Source organism: Paramormyrops kingsleyae, chromosome 2, assembly GCF_048594095.1.
Source record: "Paramormyrops kingsleyae isolate MSU_618 chromosome 2, PKINGS_0.4, whole genome shotgun sequence".
Lineage (NCBI taxonomy): Eukaryota > Metazoa > Chordata > Actinopteri > Osteoglossiformes > Mormyridae > Paramormyrops > Paramormyrops kingsleyae.
In genome coordinates, this window is record NC_132798.1 from 27,268,706 (window position 1) to 27,292,046 (window position 23,341).

At 39.7% G+C, this 23,341-nt stretch overlaps 1 protein-coding gene across 4 annotated transcripts in view; it reads left to right on the forward strand.

Annotated features, from left to right (window-relative positions):
• msh3 (mutS homolog 3 (E. coli)) overlaps positions 1 to 23,341 on the forward strand; it is a 78,842-nt gene continuing 55,501 nt past the window's right edge. For 3 of the 4 annotated variants that reach the window (XR_011989235.1, XM_023824059.2, XM_023824060.2), the window contains exons 1-13: positions 1 to 280; positions 703 to 811; positions 1,145 to 1,371; positions 2,422 to 2,643; positions 2,794 to 2,910; positions 4,205 to 4,322; positions 4,573 to 4,703; positions 5,164 to 5,330; positions 15,544 to 15,671; positions 18,222 to 18,336; positions 19,546 to 19,630; positions 19,920 to 20,029; positions 20,714 to 20,846. Coding sequence is in view for 3 of the 4 variants with exons in the window: in XM_023824059.2 (XP_023679827.2) it covers positions 146 to 280; positions 703 to 811; positions 1,145 to 1,371; positions 2,422 to 2,643; positions 2,794 to 2,910; positions 4,205 to 4,322; positions 4,573 to 4,703; positions 5,164 to 5,330; positions 15,544 to 15,671; positions 18,222 to 18,336; positions 19,546 to 19,630; positions 19,920 to 20,029; positions 20,714 to 20,846 (1,797 nt within the window). In the remaining variant the exon portion in view is untranslated. The remainder of the gene's footprint in view (positions 281 to 702; positions 812 to 1,144; positions 1,372 to 2,421; positions 2,644 to 2,793; positions 2,911 to 4,204; positions 4,323 to 4,572; positions 4,704 to 5,163; positions 5,331 to 15,543; positions 15,672 to 18,221; positions 18,337 to 19,545; positions 19,631 to 19,919; positions 20,030 to 20,713; positions 20,847 to 23,341) is intronic. The other variant, XM_023824061.2, reaches the window with a different exon arrangement.

A 23,341-nucleotide genomic window follows, 5' to 3' on the forward strand; every position in this document is an offset into this window, starting at 1 on the left:
CCTGACCTGAAACGTCACGCCAGCGCCATACGAGCCATGCAGCGACGGAGCAAAGACCTGTTTATAAAAGTCAAATGAATGTAATAATTATGTGTACTATCATGCATTATAGCTGATAGCTAAACACTGTAAAGTAAATTACACCATGCCAAAATCAAACAAAAAATCTAGCGTACAGCCTTCTATTAGCAGATTCTTTAGCGGATTTAAGAAGAAAACAGAAGGGGATGGTTCTGCAGCAGATGCACACAGCTTTGCCGCTAAGCACTTCGGAGGCAAGGTCAGGCGGTGTGTCTGAAGTATTAACTAACTGGTTGCTAGCAGAAGCGTTTCATTCTCATTGTATCATAATTGTGCGTAAGGAACTGAAATATTTAATGAATGAACGAACGACGTAGAAAAAAAATCATGCTTCCCATTCAAAAACTAAAATCTAACTTTAGTTAGAGGATGAACATTCATTGATAAATGATCATTGGTTGCATTTTAGCTTGCACTTTAGCCGTGGAAAAGAGGACTAGCCTTAAATGACTGTTTACTACATTTGTATTTATTCATTTTGCAAACTTTTCTGCAAAGCAACCTGTTCGGTGGATCTTAGTAAAACGTGAATTAAGAAGCAAACACCGAGCATCGACAGAAGCAAGTAGTTGGCTGATGTAGTGCACCCAACTAACTTTGCCTTTCTGAATTTGGGTAAAGGGGATAAAGAAGAAACTGTGTGAGGATGAGGGTGGATCGCAAATAAAACGGGTTCGGATTTCCCATGACTGGGAAAAGGATAACGCAATCTGCAGTGACAGAATTGAAGGTGAGAGATCCTGCACAGCTGTCAAAATGTAGTGTAGTGCTTGCAGTGGAGTTTGCATGTTTACCCCGGGTTTGTGTGAATTTCCTTTGGTCGTGCGTGAGCTCATGCTCTCTGTTGCATTCTAAGTGTCCCCCAGCTCACTTACTGAGGGATGGACTCTAGACCCACTGCGACCCGTACTGGGTATATGCTTATGGGAATTGGATGCAAGGCATGTTTATCTGTGTGTAGCCCCATTGAATTTGGTTTGGTATAAATGAACTTGTACTGAAATGGTTTCAGTGACAACTCACGGCCCCAGTGAATGAATGATTTAATCTTGTCTGGCTGAAGGTGATGGGCAAGTCAACTCTAGAAGCAGTTTGTCGTCTGTCACCTTGCACCGGCTCAGAAGCTTCAGGTGCCCTGGAGAACCAGAGGGCAACAGAAGCCCTGTGCTGATGGTGGGAGGTAGTGGGAGTGAGAGCCATAATGTGGGACATGGAGAGGGACCATCTAACAGTGTGGGATGGAAGCCAGAGGAAGAGGAGACGAGTCTGGGTGTATCATCAAAAAATCAGGTAGGGATGTCCGAAAATATGTAGATTCAGAACCAGTGCATTTTGAATACAATGCTTACAAGTGTTTAGAACCAATAATAAGAATATCACCCTTTTCAGTGTAAGAATATCAGATTTCTAACATCAAATTAGAAAATTTCATAAAGCATATTCAAAGTAAATCTTAGTAACCGTCATGCCCCCAGCCAATATCAAAGATCCAGGCATTTTTAAATTGACTGTTATCAGCTCCCACAGCCCACTCCAAAGCCCAATCTATGTAATTTCCCACATCCACCTAATTTACGTCAGTTGAGCACATTGCATCACATGCTGCAGTAAGCCTGAGGCAAATAGCTTGAAACTACAAACTATGGACATCTCATCTGTGTGGAAATTATTTATATTGGAAACTAAAAGTAGCCCATTCTGCACCTGTAATATTTGCAGTGCCATCCTTTGGAAAGTAGGTAGTAACAGAGTGTTGTTTACGATTTTTTTCAATTGCTTTGGAGCATTTCTCAAATGACAAGTAACATTTGCAAAACAAGAAGTATGATCACCACACCATAATGCCACTTGTCCATTGTTTCACACAAATGTTTTAGTCCATGTATCCAAATAGTCTTATACAGTTTTGGTATAATTTTCAGTTGCTTGAGTCCTTTTGGAACTAAGGTTTTCAGTAAAGTCAAGCCAGAGGCTTTTAAAGATTATTTTATTGAAAACTAATGTTAAATATCTTATTTATATTGTTTTGTTGCTTTGTAACAATTTCATTTTTATTTTTATTTGTTCAATCTGTTTTACTGTCCGTTTGCTCGCCATGAATATAGCCCAGGTTGCTGGCATGGCATTAAATGTTAACAAAACTAACAAATTGAGTTTTTGTAGTTTCCTACTGTAATAATTTTACACCCAAAAGTGTAAGTGATCATCGTGTAAGCCATCACATGCAAAACAGTTTGGATGATGGATTTGCGTAATGCATTGTAGTATTTTTAAAAGGCAGTTGCTTTACTCTTTCCGTTTGTTTTTTTCTCTTTTGTTTATGTCTGGAATGAAACACAGGGCTTTACCCTGAGTCGCTTTGCCAGCTCGAGCAGTGGAGGTACCGTAGGGACAAGCGCTGCTCAGAAAAATTCCAGCGACAGCAGTAGCATCAACAGGAGAACCAAAAGCATCTACACTCCTCTGGAGCAACAATTCATGGACATCAAGGGGCAGCACAAAGACGTCCTTCTGTGTGTTGAATGTGGCTATAAGTACAGGTTCTTTGGGGAAGATGCAGAGGTGAGAAAATGGAGTATTTCTGACTAGAGTATTTTCATAAACCGATGATGCAAGAACTTGACATTTTACTAAAGAGTCGTTGAAGGTGGCCCTTGTTTTTCAGTTGTCTGCTAGGTAGTAAATGCTGCTGAATTTCTTGCATTGTCATAGATTGCAGCAAGGGAACTGAACATTTTCTGCCACATGGATCATAACTTCATGACGGCCAGTATCCCCACGCACCGTCTGTTTGTTCATGTTCGGCGTCTGGTATCCCAGGGTTACAAGGTCAGTCACTCGTGCCCAGTATCGTCCCTGTTAAAGAACCTGACCTATGCTTACGATTGTAGCCATTTATGCTCATTTTTACATAACATTTTTAGGAGTACTTAAGTTACACATTCAGTTATATTTGTTTTCTGCATTGTTCACTTTTGCTCTCCTTCTGAACTTGATCTTCATGATGGTTGATGGATTGGGTTGTGTGTAATTCTGTGCTTATTAAAGTATCCATTATTTGAGACAGAGGTACTGTAGGAATCCGTGTGTCGTTAGTTTTTTAGTTTTTCTGTTTTAAAATCAGAACAGGAAAAAGGAAAAACAGGAAAAGAAAAAATCAGGCTTTATGTTTTGTTTTTCTATTTTAAACTAAACTGTTTTTGTGATATTTACGGTAAATACAAGGGATGCCAGACATGCAACATATAGCCTAATATAAACATTTTAATATTTGCAGTGCCAGTCATAAGTCTGGAAACACCTACCTATAGACAGGTTTATTTGTACTATTCTCTACATCTTAGGATAATTATGAAGACATCAAAACCATAAAATAAACAGCATAGACCTGTTTACCAGCATGGCCAGCGTAATGCTTATACCAGCATATGCTGTGTTTTGCTGCTGGTAGACCAGCATCATTAATGAAATATTACTGGTAGACCAGCTTCATGTGCAGGTAGACCAGTACAGCTATGCTGGTCCACCAGCTCCACCAGCATGCTGGTTTAGAGTGCTCTGTAAAAAAAAATGGTTTATCGTATTCCGATATTAACTCCTGGCAAGTTTCACTGCCGGCACCTGATATTAGAAAAAAGTTTATTGGTTATCAATCGAATTTTCCGATGTAGGAATATGGGGATGCAAGTAAAAAAAAGGATTCATTAAATGTAACTGAAATCCAAAATGAATTCCATCTACTCCCAATGGTGCCGACCACAGGATTTGAACCAGCAACATTCTGATTCCCAACCCACAGAACTGCCCCACTCCACCCAACAAATTATTTTTTAAATACTTTTGTGGTCCGTGTATAAGCCACATACCTGCTAAAAATAGACAGCATAGACCAGCATGATTTCCATTCCATGATTTTTTTCCCAAGCACCCCTAGAGCAGTCTTTGGGAATAAGGGCTTTGCTCAAGGGCCCGATACTGGTATGATTACCCTACCAGGCACAAAATTCGAACCAGGAACTTTCCAGTCACTGGGACAGACTCCTACCTGACACACAATGGTACTCGGGTGTACAGTTGCTGTTGAGTTTTCTGAAACGCAGCTCCCATGGGGTCCCAAGCACAGGTGGGCGTGGTGAAGCAGACGGAGACCACCGCCCTGAAGGCCTCTGGTACTAACAGGAGCTCCCTCTTCACGCGCCAACTCAGTGCCCTGTACACCAAGTCCACCCTGGTTGGGGAAGGTATCCTCTGAATAATTTATTTTCAAAGCATCTTCCGGAAGAAAATGTTGATGTCACATCAAACATTTCAATACCACTAAACCACTGTTAAATCTGTCATAAGTTGTATTTCTATAAACAATATATTTTTTTCCCTCTTTTACATTGTATAGTTACTTGTAATGCAGGGAGTATCCAAATAGACCCCCCACCGGTTAATATTACTGCTGTGTTTGGTGTGGTCCGTAGTCCTTGACAGTTATAAACACAGATATGAACCCACTGCTGAAGCCAGGAGACCTGGAGGAAGCTGCAGATGTGGTCGATACCCCTAACAGCTACCTGATGTGTGTGAGTGAGAGCTGGGACAGCGTGAAGAAGCAGCTGACAGTGGGGCTTGTGGTACGGCCTCCTTCTTCACATGCGACAGCCATTGTGTTCCTCGTGTTTCATCTGAATTCATCCGTTGCATGTTTGTTTGTTTGTTTGTTTATTTCTATAACCTTTTATAAGGTCCTTACCAAGTATTTTCACAAGGGCTCTGTTATGATTCCTAGTCGCACAGTTAAATTTATGAATGGGGGGGAAAAGTCAGAATTATTTGTTTTTCTTAGTTTAGTGTTAGAGTTTTGTATTTGTATAGTCAGTAGTGGAGCAAACTAATGGTGTTCTTGTTGTTGTGCTTATTAGATGAATCAACTGTTGACACTTCTCTGCATGGATGCTTACAATTATAATTGATTGAACAATGAAATTATCATTTAGCAATGATTTTGGTTTTTTTTTTCCTCTGACAATGATGTGCCAGTAAGGATAGAGAGATGAAGCTTACTAAATCTCTGTGGTCTTGTATTTGGTCCAGGCAGTGCAACCCTGCACAGGAGATGTGATGCTGGACTGTTTCTCTGACGGGCCCTCCCGTGCGGAACTAGAAACCCGCGTGATGCGTGTCCAGCCCGTGGAGGTCCTGGTACCTACCGACGTCTCTGAAGAGACGGAGCGCTTGCTGCGGGGAATCGCATCGGCCAGGTAAGCCAAAGACACATAAAGTTAGCGTGTTTCTAAGAATGAAAAGCAGTTCAATAAAGCGTGTCACATCCATACTCTCTTAAAAAGAAATACTTAAAGGAGCCTGGTACCGAAATTCAGTTATTTAATATATTTCTATTGATTACACTGGTCAGCAAAGATTTTGTCACAGAACAACTACAGGGTGTCTTTGATGTACTTGTTATGTTATGCTGATTTCAGAATTTTGCTATCACTCATAGTTTTTGAGTTGCATCATTTTTTGGCTGTATTGATATACAGTGGTACCTCGGTTCTCGAACTCATTAGAACTCGAATCTCTTAAAAGTCGAACCAACCAGTTAAAAATTTTTTTACCTAGAACTTGATTTGAATCTCAGAAGTCGAACCGTGAACTTGTATGCGCGGGGAAATGAGTCACACAGCACGTCTCTCAGCGGAAACAAAGGGTAACGCTTCAGTCTCAGCCTCACATTCGCTGTGTAGCATCATGCATGTTTACACTAGCGGAATACATATATTTAGACAGTAAAAATACATTTAGACAAAGATAGATAGTAACAGTAATTATATAATAAAATACATTTAAAAATAAAGATTTATTAATTATTTTAATATTAATAATAAACCATTAATACATTTAATTATAATAATATTGCCGTGCCAAGCGGGGATGGAACGGAGACAAAGGCGCAGACGTCAGGGTATCGGGGAATACGGGGTTTAATTACAGGTAAGGCAGGCAAAACGGAGCCGGACTATCGGGACAGGACACATTGTTTTTTTTTTTTTTTTTTTAACTTTACACATTATTTGGATACATTTATTTTCTTACTTTACAAATTACTGTTTTGATGAATGTGCTTAGATGTGTTTAGTACAGTATGTGCTCTTGTTTTATCTGGTTCATTTTGTGTTTAAATGCTAAAAAAACATATTTAGGTGTAATTTTTTGGGGCCGGGAACCAAATAATTGGTTTTCCATTATTTCTCATGGGGAAAATTCGATCAGAACTTGAACTTTTTAGGATTCGATCCGGACTTCTGAACGGATTAAGTTCGAGTTCTGAGGTACCACTGTATATATAATTTCTGATTAAGGATATATGGATATATTGAAATTTAATTTAGGAAAGTGATTTTGTTTCTATTTATGAACATTTTTAAGACTTTACAGAAGGGCACAAAGGACTATAAGTCTGTTTTGCCAGAGTTTACAGGCTATAACCCGTTTGGATATGTCATCAGGAAATTTTTGATATGGAAAAACAATATCAAGGCAAGTAGAGTCCCAGTATGCTTGTTGACTTCTGCTGGACCCTGAGGGATGTTCCTGAGGCCAAGTACAGTAGAAAATCAGACTTTTACCTCTTAGATGAATCTCTTCCTCCATGTACATATACGGTAAATATACAAATATCATAGAGGTTAATTGTGTATCACTCAAAACCCTTGTGTGTTATGGAAATTCTGATTAGATATTTGAGTTCAGCACAAAAAATACTGTAAGATTTGAACCAGGACATTTCCCTGGGGGGCCCTGTCTTAATTTCAGTCTCATGATAAAACATTGAAAACCTTTGAAAACACTATATACAGTTAGTATAGTATACTACAACATGAGTAATGCATTCCTGAAAAACCTCGCATTGACTAAATAATTAATTGTTAAAGATACCTTTATCTTTACCATTATAACAATAGAACTACTCTGTGACATAAAATCTTGCTTTGAATTGTGTGTTCTCTGTAGTGATTCATTTCCTGACTTCCCTAGTAGGCTACCTGCTAAAATAAAATGATAAAAAGTATGGTGAATGTAGCAAACACATTCAAATATCATAAGTACATGTAGAGTACATCTTGCAGAAGAAGCTTCATGGATTTTGGCAGATTTTCTTCTATACTGAAAATAAACACAGCATTACCACTAGATGTCAGTGGTTCGCAACTATTTTCTTTGGAATGTCAAGCATACAAGTTTATATATAAATTCTATGGGTGATAATGATTTTATGTTTTACGATAGTGGTTGTTGCTTTCCTTAACCAGTAATATTATGAAACCTGATGTCAAAATAAGATTCAGTTGGACAAATAGGGATTAGTAACATCTATAGTAAGATCCTACAAGATATATGTTTGTATGTCTAAATAAATACTGCGGAAAATCCCTGTCAAAACCTATAGGTCACTGAACATTTTTTATGATTGTTTAAAATTTGTTTTGTGTTACTCATGTAATTTATATAATTTCTTCTCTGTTTTATTATAATTATCATATGGAGTCTATCCAAATTTATCCAGTCTCAAAGCATGATCATCAGAGTGAATATATTGGCAGAATTCTAAATAATTACCAATGAAAATGCTTCCCCCAACATGCATTATCATTTAGCTAAGGGAATATCAGGAAAAGCCTTTTGCCAAATGAACTTGCACCTATCAGCAAATGAGACCATTTTTGTCAGAGGGTGAATCTGGGCTTATTGTATAAATCATTCAATCATTCATTCATTCATTTATTTATTTATGGGAACTTCCATTGAATCCTTATGGTGATAAAACTGCAGCTGTATTTATCTGACGGTAGAAATATTACTCATATACTTGGCCCTTTACAGACTGCGTGAAATGTGCTAATGTTTCTTTTTGTCGAGAGCGAGCCCGCCCAGAGAACCTGAAACGCTGTGCTTTGTCTTCTGGAAGATGCAGTTCCGTGTTAGCACAGGAGGAAGAGATCTACAGCGTCAAACCTTTTCATATTACGCTGTTGAGTGTTTGGGGGTGGGTACATCTCATCCGAGGCGCGTTCCTTTGAGCGCGAGCGAGACGAAGCCGGCGCGACCCCTCCGACAAAAGGCGGCATTGCACAGCTTTCCTCAAGGACGGAGGCTCAAGGACCTGTGGATGAGAGACTGTTGCGAAAGCATCCGTTAGATTCATGTGGCTCTTAATGAACGCTGCCGCTTGAGGTGCAGAAAAGCGCCACAGACAGTTTTCTGATCAAAATGCATTAATCCGATAAAAAATAAAACATTCCTTGTGAAGCATTTCTGCTCTGACTTGGATAAGATTTCCCCGAAGTATATTTTTTGCTGAATGGCTGGTAATTGCGTTGCTCTGTTAGGGGGGCAAGCGTGAGCTGAAAAGGAAGTGACTGTGTGATTAGGAGGGAAAAAAGTGTTTAGCATTCAAAAAGGTTTATGATGGAAAAGGACTGAAGGACAGAAATTGAAATGACAGAGACTAGGGTCTGTGCTAATGGAAGAGGTTACCATCTCTGCTTCTTTTATCAGTGCCTTTCTCTTTGTTTATCATTGCTTTGTAGATAAGCAGGTTCAGTACTTTTTTGTTGGCAAATAAGAAAGGTAGGGTATTAACAATGATGCTCTTTAGAATTCCCACAGGCGGTACCCAGGGAGTTTTATGGAGCTCTTCTTAAACTGAATCGAACAGACAGTTCTGACGTCGATTGGCTCAGAAAGGAGTCTGAATCTCCGGGGGCTAATTCCGAGAGAGTGTTAATGTGCTGCCAAATCCTTCCCAGCTGTTGGCCCCCAGAGAGTTTGGAGGTTGCTTTAATTAACTGCAGCTTACTGCTTCTTGTTTTGTTTGGGAGTGATTGTTTAATTTCCATTTCATTTTAGTGCTTTGGCAGTTGGCCAGGGGTTTAAACACAAGAAGCCATTTGATCTTCTAAAATGACTTTTGTCACTTCAGTTTTGTAGTTTTCTACAGGTTATTTTCTTTTTTATATTAACAGCAGTGATTATCCACCCATCTTTGGACAGTTTATCCTAAACAGGGTCATCTTAGTAAGCATATGGAATAAGTAGACCCATCATGGGGGGGCACACGCTCCCAGTCAGACATAATGGAAAATGTAATGACTCACCTTAGCCTAATATCATTGGACGGCAGGTGCAGACTGAAGTACCCAGAGGATACTCAGAGAGAGATTCAAACCCCCAGTCCTGCAGGGAAGACTTAGAATCAGCGATTACTGGTTTTTAGTTACAAGCATTGTTTCTGAAAGTACTCATTGATAAAGTTGTACTCAAATGACAATAAAAAGTCAAAGAAAGCGAAGAAACTATGTGTCCAAGAACGGGTACTAGATTTGGTATTAAAAATGTCTAAGTTGTATGATAGTAATAAAATGCTTTTTTTCCAGAAATGAACTTTATGCATGCAGGATTTGTCACCACTCTTAGTCAGAACTCATTAGCAAATGGTATGACTTAGGATGAGGTGATAGCAAAGGGACCTTTAGGTGATTCAGTCCGTTTACTGTTTTGTAGTAACAGTCAAAAGAGAAAACAGCAGCGAGGCTGAAAAGAATTACGATACTGAGGGAGCCAGCAAGTTAAGCTCACTGGTTAATTATGCCAACCGTAGCTTTCGAAGGCATGTGCTTAACTGGGCAAGTGTGAAGAAGATTCGGGATAAATGAAAATGCATGTGCTGCGGAAATTGTAAAAGTCACAGGATGCAGTTTTGTCAATTTCAGGAAAAATCGTTTGGCTGAATGTGGACTGTGGGGGCTTTAACAGAAACGTAAGGAGGCTTCCCAAGGGCTGCAGTTTTCTGGTCAAAGTAATTAGTACTACCAGTGAAAGAGGGTGAGTCTGACAGGGTTTAATGCTGCCCTCTGCTCCTTTTCCTGCTGATGCTTGGGCACTGAACGCACTACTTTGATCTGCACCCTGCTGGTATAATAAAGATGAACCACCTGGCTGTGTGTGTGTGGTCATGGGAGAAGTAGGTCATCACCATGAGAAGTGCTGACACAGGACATGTACAGATCTGCTAGTGTGCCAGTGAGTGCGTGCTGTGTGCCAGTGAGTGCGTGCTGTGTGCCAGTGAGTGCGTGCTGTGTGCCAGTGAGTGCTGGCTGTGTGCCAGTGAGTGCGTGCTGTGTGCCAGTGAGTGCGTGCTGTGTGCCAGTGAGTGCTTGCTGTGTGCCAGTGAGTGCGTGCTGTGTGCCAGTGAGTGCGTGCTGTGTGCCAGTGAGTGCTTGCTGTGTGCCAGTGAGTGCATGCTGTGTGCCAGTGAGTGCGTGCTGTATGCCAGTGAGTGCGTGCTGTATGCCAGTGAGTGCGTGCTGTGTGCTGAGGGGAGGCTGGGATATGTCACCTCTATTTTGCCTGGGAATGCTGGCTCCAAAAAAAGTGTCTTATCAACTTGTATGTTGATGGATTTCACAGGAACAACTGAGAATTAAATAATTAGAAAAAACGGTTAATTCTTTGGTTTACTTTTAATTCACCCTTTGTTTTATTTTTTTGTTATTTAGTGTTTTGTTACTTGCATTCTCACTTCCTCTTGCATCTTTTTTCTGCTGTTCGGTGCCTTAGGTATATAGAACTAATAACTTTTTGTTACATGCTATAGTTTGTCTAAACTACTGGCTACATAATCATGGTACCTTATGCAGGTCTTACTGTTAAACAGTTTTAATTTGTCTGCATTACTGTGGAAGAAAATTTACAGAGAAATTGCTAAGTCATTAAGCTTAATCTTACAGGTATATGTATATTTCCTGTGGTAAGCAAATATAATGTAAATCCTTGAGCTTGTTATAACCATTTCCAAACAAATACGTCTTTATAACGTAGGTTTCAAATTAGGTTGCAAATATATTCAACTCATTTAATTCCATTTGCCTGGGACACATGGGAATTACTGCATTTCAGACAATTATTCTGTAAGTAGGAAATAATGAGTTATGCATTAGTGTTGTTATTGTTAGCTTATTTATTCAGTTTTTATTTTGGAAATAGTGTTTATCAGTCAGAATTATAGAGATAGGAACAAGTACTGAATTCTCTATTAATTATAAATTATGTATTAATTATGAATGGTCAACAAAATACTGCAACTGTGAGTTCGTATGCTGAAAGCATATAATCAGTTATTTTTGTGGAAATGGACAATTTAGCTGTCAGTTAAATAGGTGTGTAACATTAAGACTTGTATTTAAATTGTGGCTTTCTTAATAGAATATGCTCTGTCTTAAGGAAAAGAGGCTTGATGAGCCTCCAGGCAATGGGATTGTCTGCTCTTGATGCTCTTTTCTCGTAATTATACTTTTGGTTTTACTGCTAGATAAATGATTAGTTATGTATTTTGAACCTGACAATGTTGTAGTGGTCATACTTCAGGAAGGTGTTTAATTTTACTATATTAGTATACCTTTGAAAATTGATTGATATATATAATACAATAATTATTTAATATACAGAAAAAACTGCTAGGTGATTACGTGGACAAGCATTAGGTCCTGTGGTATACTAGGATTTTCTGGAATTATTTGATTAGTAGTCCAGAAGGGTGGGATTCCTGCAGGCCCCGGCTGCTTAGAACACACTGGTGTAGTCACGCAGCTTATCAGAGAAGCTCATGAGAACAAAGGTGACCTTGCTGTGTTGTGGTTGGACCTGGCCAACGCCTACGGGTCCAAACCACACAAGCTGGTCGAGCTCGCACTACACCACCACCATGTTCCAGTAAGGTGAAGGACTTGATCCTGGAGTATTATAATAATTACAGATTGAGGTTCACTTCTCATTCAGAAACATCAGACTGGCACCGTCTTGGCAAAGGAATAATAACAGGGTATATCATCTGTGCTATTCTTTCTGCCCTTGCCATGAACATGGTGGTCAAGTCAGCCGAGGTAGAATGCAGTGGGCCCCTGACCATGGCCAGTGTAAGACAGTCCCCAATAAGAGCCTACATGGATGATCTCACCATCAGTACAACATCGGTCCCAGGGAGCAGGTGGATCCTACAAGGTCTTCAGTAAAGGTGGGCGATAAATCGATTTTATCGATTAATTCGAATTTACAGTTCAGGACGATGTGTTTTTATGAAAATCAATTTTATTACTTCACACGCGAGCGCCAAAAGCATAACTAATGCAACGCACCGTTCTTCACGCTTACATTAGCGCGGGGCACCCAAACACTGTAGCGGATTGACAAACAACATTGCAATGGTTCGATTTTGCACCGTCGGACACAGACCAAAGAAGTCCACGTTGCAAAGTCTGTTTAAAAACTGTTGCAACAAAACGAAGCAGCACAACAAATTTATTCCAGCACCTAAAGCAGAGGCGCACAGCGAAGTGGGAGAAGGGCAGCTCCCAGCGAAATGAATACTGTACCTGCAGCACCAGCACAACATCCAAAGTTAAGCAAGCAACCGTCCCTGACAGGTTTTCGAACTGTGTGCCGTATGATAAGAATGGGGCACGGTGGAAGGCGATAACAAACGCTGTCGCGATGTATATTGCAAAAGACTTGGTGCCCATACATACTGTGGAAAAGTCGGGATTCATTAACATGCTAAAAGGTTTTAAAGTTTCTAAAAGTGTTTACAATGGCGTGGTCTGCCATCTCACAAGCATCTTTTTTGGCTTGTCAGATTGCACTTTAACTCTAAAGTAAAAAAAAACAAAATAAAGTTAAAACTTGTTTTGAACCATTTATTTTTCATCTGTAGTTTGATTTTGAGTAGGGGAGGGGAAAATCGATTAAAATCGAAAATCGGATTTATTGTGAAAAAAATCGTAGATTTTCTTTTTAGGCCATATCGCCCAGCTCTAGTCTTGAGTGACTTTTCATTTGGGCAAGGATGGGTTTTAATTCCTCCAAGTCAAGGTCCATTGTGTTAAAGAAGGGAAAGGTGACAGATAAGTACCAGTTCGCAATCTCTGGATCGGTCATACCATCCATTATAGAGCAGCCAGACAAGAGCTTGGGAAAGCTGTTCGATTCAAGCCTGAAAGACACTGCTACCATCCAGAAGTCCACCGAAGAACTTGGTACGTGGCTCACTAATGTTGATTGGTCTGGTCTGCCGGGTAGATTTAAAGCCTGGATCAACCAGCACTTTATCCTGCCCCGAGTACTGTGGTCCTTGCTGGTTTATGCAGTCCCTCTTTCAGCAGTTGAGTCCCTTGAAAGGAAGATCAGTGGCTGTCTTCGGAAATGGCTGGGACTTCAACGCAGCCTTACCAGTGCAACACTGTATGGGTTGAGCAATACCCTCCAGCTACCATTCAGTGGCCTCACTGAAGAATTCACGGTGGCACACACACGAGAAGCCCTACAGTACAGGGACTCTAGGGACTGTAAGGTGTCATCAGCCGGCATTGATGTGAGGACAGGGAGGAAATGGAGAGTGGAGAAGGCTGTGGAGGAGGCGGAGTCATGGCAGAGACACAAGGCTCTGGTGGGCACACTATCTATAACACCAATGGGATTGATGGATGGCTGAATGGAAAGGATGAGGGAGGTTGGTAGGTCATATTTAATGCAGGTTCTTTGTAATAATTCAGCACTCTGGCTCTTTCCCAGGCAGTAATTCATTGCTGCTCAGTGTTGCTTCTTGATGTAAAGCCCTATGAGTAATTTTTTCCAATAATACATTTTATTAATATATTAAAAATTGGTTGAAAATATACTTGGGATCATTCCAGTGAGCGTCGTCAGTCTTGTATGCATCTACAGAAAGTAGGATATTGACTGCTACCGCAGACATTTCCAGTTTTCACACAAGAAAAATGAGAATGACGTTATCTTTTTCCTTTCTTTCCTTCCTTTTTGTCTTCTTAAGTTGCAGTGGGTTTTATTTAAATATAGTAATAATGTAATTTGGTTTGCAGCTTATACTTTGATTAAGCCGATACTAGTTTTAGTCTTGATAGCTAGTGAAACATGTAAAGATAAGTCCAGTATTAAGCATGAATACAGTTCTCTGTATTGACTATCTTGTTTTCTCTGTTGATTGTTAGGTAATATTTGAAGATTCGGGATTCATGATCATCTTAAAAAGTGACCTAGATGTTGTACATCTGCAATTAAAGAAATATTTTCTGTAGTTTAAGGGGGAGAATCATAGAATAATGGCTTTATTTTGTATTTGGATGTCTTGGGGGAAGAATTAAAATAATTAATTTCACCTGTTTGCACATACAGGATGAGGGAGCTGTATGCTGGATTTTGGAATTTTAAATATTGTGTTGGTTTACTTATTTTGAAAACATTTTCCTAGACACAGTGTTTTGGTTGTTTAGTTCATTTATTAAGTTATCACATGCTGTCCAGGGTGTACCCCTGCCTTGTGCCCCTTGCGGCCTGGGACTGACTCCAGTCCTCCACAAGCCTCAATAGATAAATGCTTTGGAGGAGAAAGGGACGGACGGATGGAATATCAGTCCAATAATTAGTGTCTGACTCCATTTTGCAAGAGCATTTTAAATGTTGTTGTTCTTGTATCCTCTTTAATTGTAAGTCTAAAGCAAGATCTGGAATTTTAGCACATGGTACAGTCTGGTTTGGATTAGGAAAAAGCAATAAGTGCCGTTTCAGTTTTTGGACTCCGACTGAATGAATGAAAACAATGAATAAGGTTGATGAATAGGGTTCATTTAATGAAACGGTAATGAAAGAGGCATCTTATATTCAAATGCTATTATGATAGGATATGTATGAAGTGCAAGAAAATACTGTTAACAGACCAATCTCTGGTCATGCAGGTGATACACATTGACTGCATCTAAGATTAAATCTAAACTAACTGCAGTTCTTTAGAATATGTTTATTTTAGAAATAATAGTCACTGATTTTAATTGAATCTGCAATTGAAATCTGCTTGCGGGGTAAAGGCACAAGGCAGCAGGGTCAAACCAGCTAATGAGCTTTATTACTCAATAATTAAAATACCAAATGGAAATGATGATCCTTGAAGAAAGGCAAACTCAAAATAGCCCAAAATTAATTCTTTATAGAGAACATTAGGCAGCATACAGTACCTTTCAGGGCTTTTACCTAGCACATGAACACCCATGGTTCAAAATTCGGTCGTTGACACTGTTTAAATCTCAGCAAGGTGTTTAGTTTGGGGATGAAAGGTAATCCAGACCCTGCCCCCTGCTGCTGATCTGCCTCCCATTGGTTCATGGTGTACCTGCATTGTTTCCCAGAAGCAATGACTGTGTCCTGTTTGTTGACTGTGTTTTGTCCCCCTTAACATCACGTCTTGAAAAAATGCTTTCAAAACTTAATTTTCAATCTAAATTATAGGTGACTTTAAAATAAAATAAAAAAAACAGATGGGCAATTTCTCGCTTTATAAAATTGAAATCATGTTTGAAATCACATGTAAAACAATGATTTTAACACATGCAATATTTCATGTTCCAGTGTGCAGGCTGATGACCGAATTCGTATCGAAAGGCGAGATTGCTCCCAGTTTGAGTTCTCCAGTGCCCTGCAGATTATTACAGATTTTTATTCAAACTCGTCCTGTCAAGAATCAGAGATAAGTGAAGGTGGGTCACAGACTTTAATCATTATTTTTTTGTTTTGGTGATTTTCGTATGAAATTATGACATTGTATGTTTCACTTGGGAGAGGGGTCAGCTAGTGTTTACAGTTTATTTAAAATGTTTTGGGTGGGTGGATAATTAGTGACTAGTAATTAATTTCATTGTCTTCATAACTGGAGTTTGTGTTGATTAAATTGCACAAATGAATGTGAAAATTAATTTAATACCCCATGATAGTGTTTGAATATAGAAATGACTGTTACCAACATTATATTTCTACATATACTTCTATACTTACCTCCCTTGTTTATTTTTGTATGAGTGGCTAAACCTCACCTTCAACATGGTGAGGTAATGCTGCTGCTTATGCTTTTAAGGATTTCTGTGAATCTGTTTATAAGTGCTGAGAAAGAAAGGAAGTGATTCCTTTAGAGCCGATTAGATAGTTAATCAGGCAGCATCGAGCTGATCCTGTCCCATATTCAGACAGTGAGGTCTAGGGAAATGTGTCAGAATTCAGCTACCTACAGTAAGAGTATCTGCTTTTCCGTTTCCATGAACCATGCCTTGCATGTTTTCCTGGGGCTCCTTAATAACAATTAATTTAGTTGTGTTTCCAAGTAATGAAGAAGGATTCTAGAAAGTAGCATGATTAATATTTAATTTGTAACTGGCGCTTTCAATACATATTTGGTCATACTGTGGAGTACTACCAAGGAATTTGGTAGGGGACTGTACAGTATGTTCGTGTTGTAGTATAGAAATGATATTTTTAGTATGTTGATAAGCAAACGAAGATTGACAATATTGAAAATATTGATCAGAGAAATTGTAACTCTTTTCAGTTTTCTAAACAAATCTGACCTAAAACGATTCATCGCTAGAGTATAGAGTGTTGAACGATAGATGCTAGTTCTGTACTTGAGGATTGTAATTTGTGTGTGTGTGTATGTGTGTGTATGTGTATATATACAGTGGTACCTCAGTTCTCGAACTCATTAGAACTCAAATTTCTTAAAAGTCGAACCAACCAGTTCGGAAAAAAAATTACCTAGAGCTCAATCTGAATCTCAGAAGTCAAACCGTGAACAGCGACCTAAGATAACTTGTACGCGCGGGGAAATGAGTCAGCTGACTCTCAGCGTAAACAAAGGGTAACGCTTCAGTCTCAGCCTCACATTCGCTGTGATAGCATCGTGCATGTTTACACTGACTGAATACATATATTTAGACAGTAAAAATACATTTAGACAATGATAGACAGTAACAGTAATTATTATTATATAATAAAATACATTTAAAAATAAAAATTTCTTATTCATTATTTTAATATTAATAATAATATTAATACGTTTAATTGTAATAATATTGTGCCAAGCTGGGACGGAACGGAGACAAAGGCGCAGACGTCAGGGTATTGGGGAATACGGGGTTTAATTACAGGTAAGGCAGGCAAAACTTAGACGGACAATACAATGACCGGACTGGGGAAACGAACTGAAACGCGGACTGAATACAGAGGACTAATGAAAACAACTAGAAACAGCTGATCACACGGGGATTCCACACGGGGTTAACGAGGGGGCGTGGCACACAGAAGGAGCGGACGATCGGGGCAGGACACATTGTTTTTTTAACTTTACACATTGTTTGGATACATTTATTTTCTTACTTTACAAATGACTGTTTTGATAAATGTGCTTAGATGTGTTTAATACGGTATATGCTCTTCTTGTTTTATCCGGTTCATTTTGCTAATGCTAAAAAAAAAAAACATATTTAGGTGTAATTTTTTGGGGCCGGGAACCAATTAATTGGTTTTCCATTATTTCTCATGGTTCTGAGGTACCACTGTGTGTGTGTGTGTGTGTGTGTGTGTGTGTGTGTGTGTGTGTGTGTGTGTGTGTGTATATATATAGAGAGGGAGGGAGGGAGGATATTAAAGGAAGTTACCATGATGTCATTTTTACGTAAATGGGTTTTTTGGACACTTCTAGTTACATGGCAATATATCATATTATTTTCTTTTATATCAGACTCTTTTGTCATATTCCAGCCATTTTCTGCTTTGGGTTCATGGGAAGTATAGCTTTTTGTGTTCTTTTTTCCTTGAGATTTTTATCAGCCGTCCTTGTCTGATGTGGTGTGATGACATTGTTCTGGGCTTTTGTGTGGCGTGACATGGTGTGTGTGACGCAGCCGGAGCGTTTACATGGGGACGCAGAGGGAGCTCTGCAGGAAGCAGATGCCAGGTTCTCTGAAGGCCCGCAATGACACCACACCTTTTTTCTCTTTTCCTAGCACATTAACCCTTTTGTGTTCTGTTACATATCCCAATTTTTCCCTCTTTATTTCTTTCCTGTGATTCCGAAATGTAGGATTTTTTCTGAATCATTATTATTTACTGTATATACAGGTGGGTATAGAAAATGGATGTATGGATGGATGGATGGATAGATGGAGGGACATTTCCTCATGTGGTGACATGTGCCTGTACTCTCATGTAATGTATTTATCCATTTCTTTACCTGCCTGTTTCTGTACCTTATGCAGAATCCCAGTCTCTTTCCAGTGTGATTAGCATGGAAACTCCCGTGATCTGTTGCCTTGGCCCAGTGATCCAGTACCTGACTGAGTTTAACCTGGAAAGAGTACTGCTCTCTGCCAGGTACTGTACATTACTGATTCTGCAGCATCATATAAATTACTCAGCATGGGCTCACTTTCACAAAGACATTAAAGGGATGATTTGCGACACTTAACTGGATGATTTGGTTTCCAGTGAATGGGACAGTGGTGTTCTGTCCACTAGCTGCAGATAGCATCAAGATTTGGATGCCAAAGTCAAAGCACCAGTGAATGTTGCTGAGTGCTGGTATATTGCTAGGGACCCAGAACAGTGTGTGCTGGATGCAGGGGGAACCAGCCGTCTATTCACTGCCTAGACATGCATGCACATACACATGCCTTAACAGGGTGAAATCTATATGGCCTTTCGGCTAGAGAAGTACTGTTACCTCGCAGGTCAGTGCACACTGCACAGGGGGCGGCTAGTCTCCTTTCACGGAAAAGTCTGAACTCCTAACCGTGTTGCTTCTCCTGACAACCTTGGTCGTCATAAGAAAGATGTGGTCCCTGAACATGTGCTTTGAATTACTGTACTATATTTCCAGTAGAGCACTAGGAGCTGTTTTATGACTAGTATTTAAAAAAAGAAATCAGTTTGCACCAAGCAGACTGCCGAAAAAAAATATTTTTATTGTTCTGTTTCCTTCTGGGTTCCACTGTGACTTTTCTGACATGTAGCACCGTACAGGCGGAACAAGCTGGCTGTTTGGAAATGTATTATTAAAAAGGCATTTCATGGGGGGCAAAGGCCTGCAGAGGCAGGCACTGGCATTGAGCTGATAACATTCTGCTGCATTAGGCTTCCTGGCTGTGTTAGGAGCTCAATTTCTCCGTAGATTATCTGTGAAAAGCCACAATTTAAAGTTTATCGCTCTCTGTTCATCAATGGATGGATTGACCTTGCAGTCAGCATGGTTCCTGTTTTCCCCTTTGAATCTGGAGAAAGGTTATGGGATCGTCACTCGAGGGGTGTTCCGGTGATTTAAAACCGAAATGCCTTATTGTGAGAACTGGCTGAATTGTCTGACAGACAATTTTTGATTGATATTTTTTTTAACGTTAATCCTTAATACCAACACTTTTTATTATGTCTTATTATGTATGAGAATACAAAGAGATTAAAGCTTGGAGGACCCCCATACTGGTGTTAAGATGATATAATAGGAGACACTTTTTGTATCTGTGTGTGTGGATTTGACTGTGCTTTTCGCTGATGCTTATGCACCCCACCCTCTATGCCATATTGTAGCTCTTTCCGGAGGCTTTCATGTGCAGATGACTGCATGATGCTTAGTGCCACCACCATGAGGAACCTGGAGGTTCTGTGCAACCAGGTAACACAGGGCTTTCAGACCACTAAGTGGCCAGACTCTCCACTCATGAGGAATATGAGTCATGTGAAATATGCACCCCCCACTTCCCGGGGACTGATTGCACTACTTTATGACCAGTGGGAAAAATGTCTCATTCATCGTGCCATTTTTGAGAATCAATTAAATCAGTTTTTTTTTGTGAATTTGTCTGCCAGTTTGTATAGGCAGTTTCACTGGGTTTGCACTGTTGTATATTTGTTTCTTCATGCATTGATGATCAGCGTCCATGTTCTTTTTCTTGACTGAACAGACTGACGGTAGGATCAGGGGGAGCCTGTTGTGGGTGCTGGATCACACCCAGACACCATTCGGGAAGAGACTGCTGAAGAAATGGGTGACCCAGCCTCTGAAGTCCGCTGCGTAAGTCTGAGTGGCCGATGGCTCTTACCGCAACATCCTCTGTGTAAGCAAATCCCAGGTAGAGCATATCTAAAAAACAAACCCGGAACAGATCAGCCATTTCTTTGCTGAAACTGAATTTGGCAGGCTGTTGCTGAATCTGCGGGCTGAGCTGGATGGGGTCCCACTATAGTAACTGGAGTAAGATTTATTTAGTCATCAGGACGGCTGATAACATTTTTTAGCCTCATTATATATGTGCTACAGTCAGATTTGTCTTCTAACCTCGACACATCATCTTCCCTCTTTGGGAGGCCCCTGCTTTTCATGTTGTCACTGTGTGTGTATAAAGAAAATTTGTCAGGCTTTCTAGGACCTTAGTTGAGCAGTTGATACGGCATTAACTTGGCATTGTCCGGGTAAAGATTTCTGATCAATTTTGGAAATAGCGCAAAGAGCTCCTTTTTTTTAATGCAGATTAGGGACTATTTCAGTGCAGAATTTGTGTTTACGCTACAGGTTTACCTTCACAGAAACTTCATAGAATCTGCATAATTACAGAAAGATTAATTTACAGAAATAATTTTTTGGATCCTGTCAAAATATAGCGCATAACCAGTCGCACCTGATACATTGGTAAGCATGTTTTATCTGGTGGAAAGTCTTATTGTAACAAAGTGTTTATTGTTAACTTTCTTTGCTCAGAGAAATCCGGGAACGTCAGGAGGCTGTGGCTGAGATCCTGTCTTCCGATTCCAGCGTCCTCCTCAATGTCCAAGCCCTCCTGAAGCGACTGCCTGACCTAGAGAGGGGCATCTGCAGCATTTACCACAAGAAGGTATTTCAGTCAGTCAAAGGAACGCTTGGAGGAACCTTTACCATTAGTCCATTCTAAGCTACAACAGAGCTTAGAATATATGCTGTGTAGTTACATGCCTGCTTTCATGTTGCAGATAAACCTTGCAAGACCACCTGCAGGAGTATCGAAATGGGCTTGTGCAATAAATGTCTCTACCTTAAGTTTGAGTTTTTGCGAGAATCGCAGTATAGCACTATATTTATGTTTACTTTTATTTAACAGACATTTTTGTCCAAAACAACACACAAGTGAGGCAAATAACACATTGCAAAGATCGTGCTGTTAAGGAGTCGACTATGCATAAAAGCAGCTAGGCTGAGCTTCCGATGAATGCCAAGTTACAAGTGCACTACTTAACACTACAGTGGTACGTTGGAACACAAACTTAATTCGTTCCAGAAGGCTGGTCGAGTTGTGATTTGATCAAGTTCCAAGTTGAATTTCCCCACAAGATTAAATGAATAGATTAAATGAATTTAATCTATTGGGCGGCTCGGTGGTGCAGTGGTTAGTACTGTCGTCTTACACCTCTAGAACCTGGGTTCGAGTCTCCATCTCTCCACCAGGGTTCCATTTGTGTGGAGTTTTTGAAGGCCAGTTGAGTAGGAGAGAGGGTAAGATTGGGGGAACGCCTTAATAATTTAAATCCTTATTAATTATTAGGGGAGATGAATGAAGCCGAATTAAATATTGTGGGGTACACGTCCCCCAGGCTGAATCAGTACTATAACAAAACAAACCGATGTGAAACAGACCAATTTTCAGACATTGTAGTGCTGTCTATATAGGAGGCTCCATAGGATGTCAACTTAGTGAGTAGATCTTGAATTTTATATATGATCGGACTGCTAAAAATATTGCACCAGTGTTATCTGGTAAGCCCATTAGACAGGTTGGCTACGCAGTTGAAAAAATGTAATGTATGGCATGGCTGATGAGGAAGAATTGGTTCTGAAAAATTCTACCTCAGTGGTGTGGCAATGTTTTGTACTTGCAAAATCCGGCCTGGACCAATCTACTGTAATATGGAAACTTTGTAATGATACCATTGATCCAACTGATAGCAACACAACCATATTTTTTGTTTGTATTTGTCTGCACAGTTATTGACTGAAGTGATAAATATTCATTTGTACTTGAAACTTTTGAATTTTTTGTAGAAATAATCGTGTGGGGGGTGGTTCCCAATCGTTAGATTTCCGACCGCTGATGTCCCCCCAAATAAGCCATTGTGTCCTTCCCCAAATGCACACACACCAAGAACATCATCTTCTATTTTAATTACATCTTTTAAATAAAGACACCCTTCCTAAAACAAATAAACCCATCTATCCCAGACAAATCATCTACTTACCCAATACTTCCCCCCCCAATCGGCAAATGTTATTGTGAGGAAATACCCACCCTTCCCCGCAGCTCAACAAATTTCATTGCCAAGTTTTCAGTATACCAGAATAGCACTTCTTATGAAAATACTGTCAAAATTCCATTTATCGCAGTATAATGTTTGGACAGTGTGATGCTAGGAAAATTAGATATCACCAAAGCCTAATCTCAATTTAGTTGACTAGCGCAATCCTTGCTGTAACAGTTGCATGTGCATAACATGCAGTTTTGATATTAGCATTGCGCATTGCGCAGGCCTAACTGCTACCAATAAGTTTCACTGGATTGTGACAAAAAAATCTTGGCTATCCATATAATGTTTTTTTCTGAAGTGGTAATAAGATCAAATCGAAGGCTATAAGACTATCAAATACTCTTTGAGTTACCATGTTCATAAGATCAAATGTTTTCTGAAGTACAGTAGTACTTCCCTTTGCTGCCACTAAACAGTGTTGCTTCAGGCCTCATGCAGTTTATCTCAAAATTTGATTGGTTCCAGATCTTCACCCATACATGTTGTCTGCTAAGTTTGAAAAAGACCTGCCAAATACCTTTGTAGTTATCATGCTGACAAAGTGAAGTGTCAGAGGATGCCCTTTTCTTTGCTATCAATATGCAGCTCTGCCTCAAAATCCGAGGAATTTCAGGGCTGATCACAGATGCAGATCTCGCGAGTCACACAAAGTTGGGCTGTTAATAAAGTTTTTTTTAGAAAGGTGGGAAGAGTGTTTAGGGGGGCAAAATGTGGTAGAGGTAGGGGCTGTTGAAGGAATTGGTATTCGATGGGAGAGCGGGGGTCACAAGGCTGTCTAGGGAATACATTGTTGCCATTCCAGCAGCATCTAGTTATCGTATGCATTTAGCTTTTTAAAAAATCTATGCTGTGTTTCTTTACCTCATTACCAATTTACATTTAGGATTCAGCCATATGAAAAAGGAAAGAGCGGTGTGGATTATGGTGATAATGGAAAATGTATGGTCATGGTTTATTTATTTTAATACTTAGATAATCAAAATAAGCTTTCTTTGCTATTTTCTGTATGCTTCAGTGTACCATTGCTCTAAAGAGCATCACCAACACTGAAAAT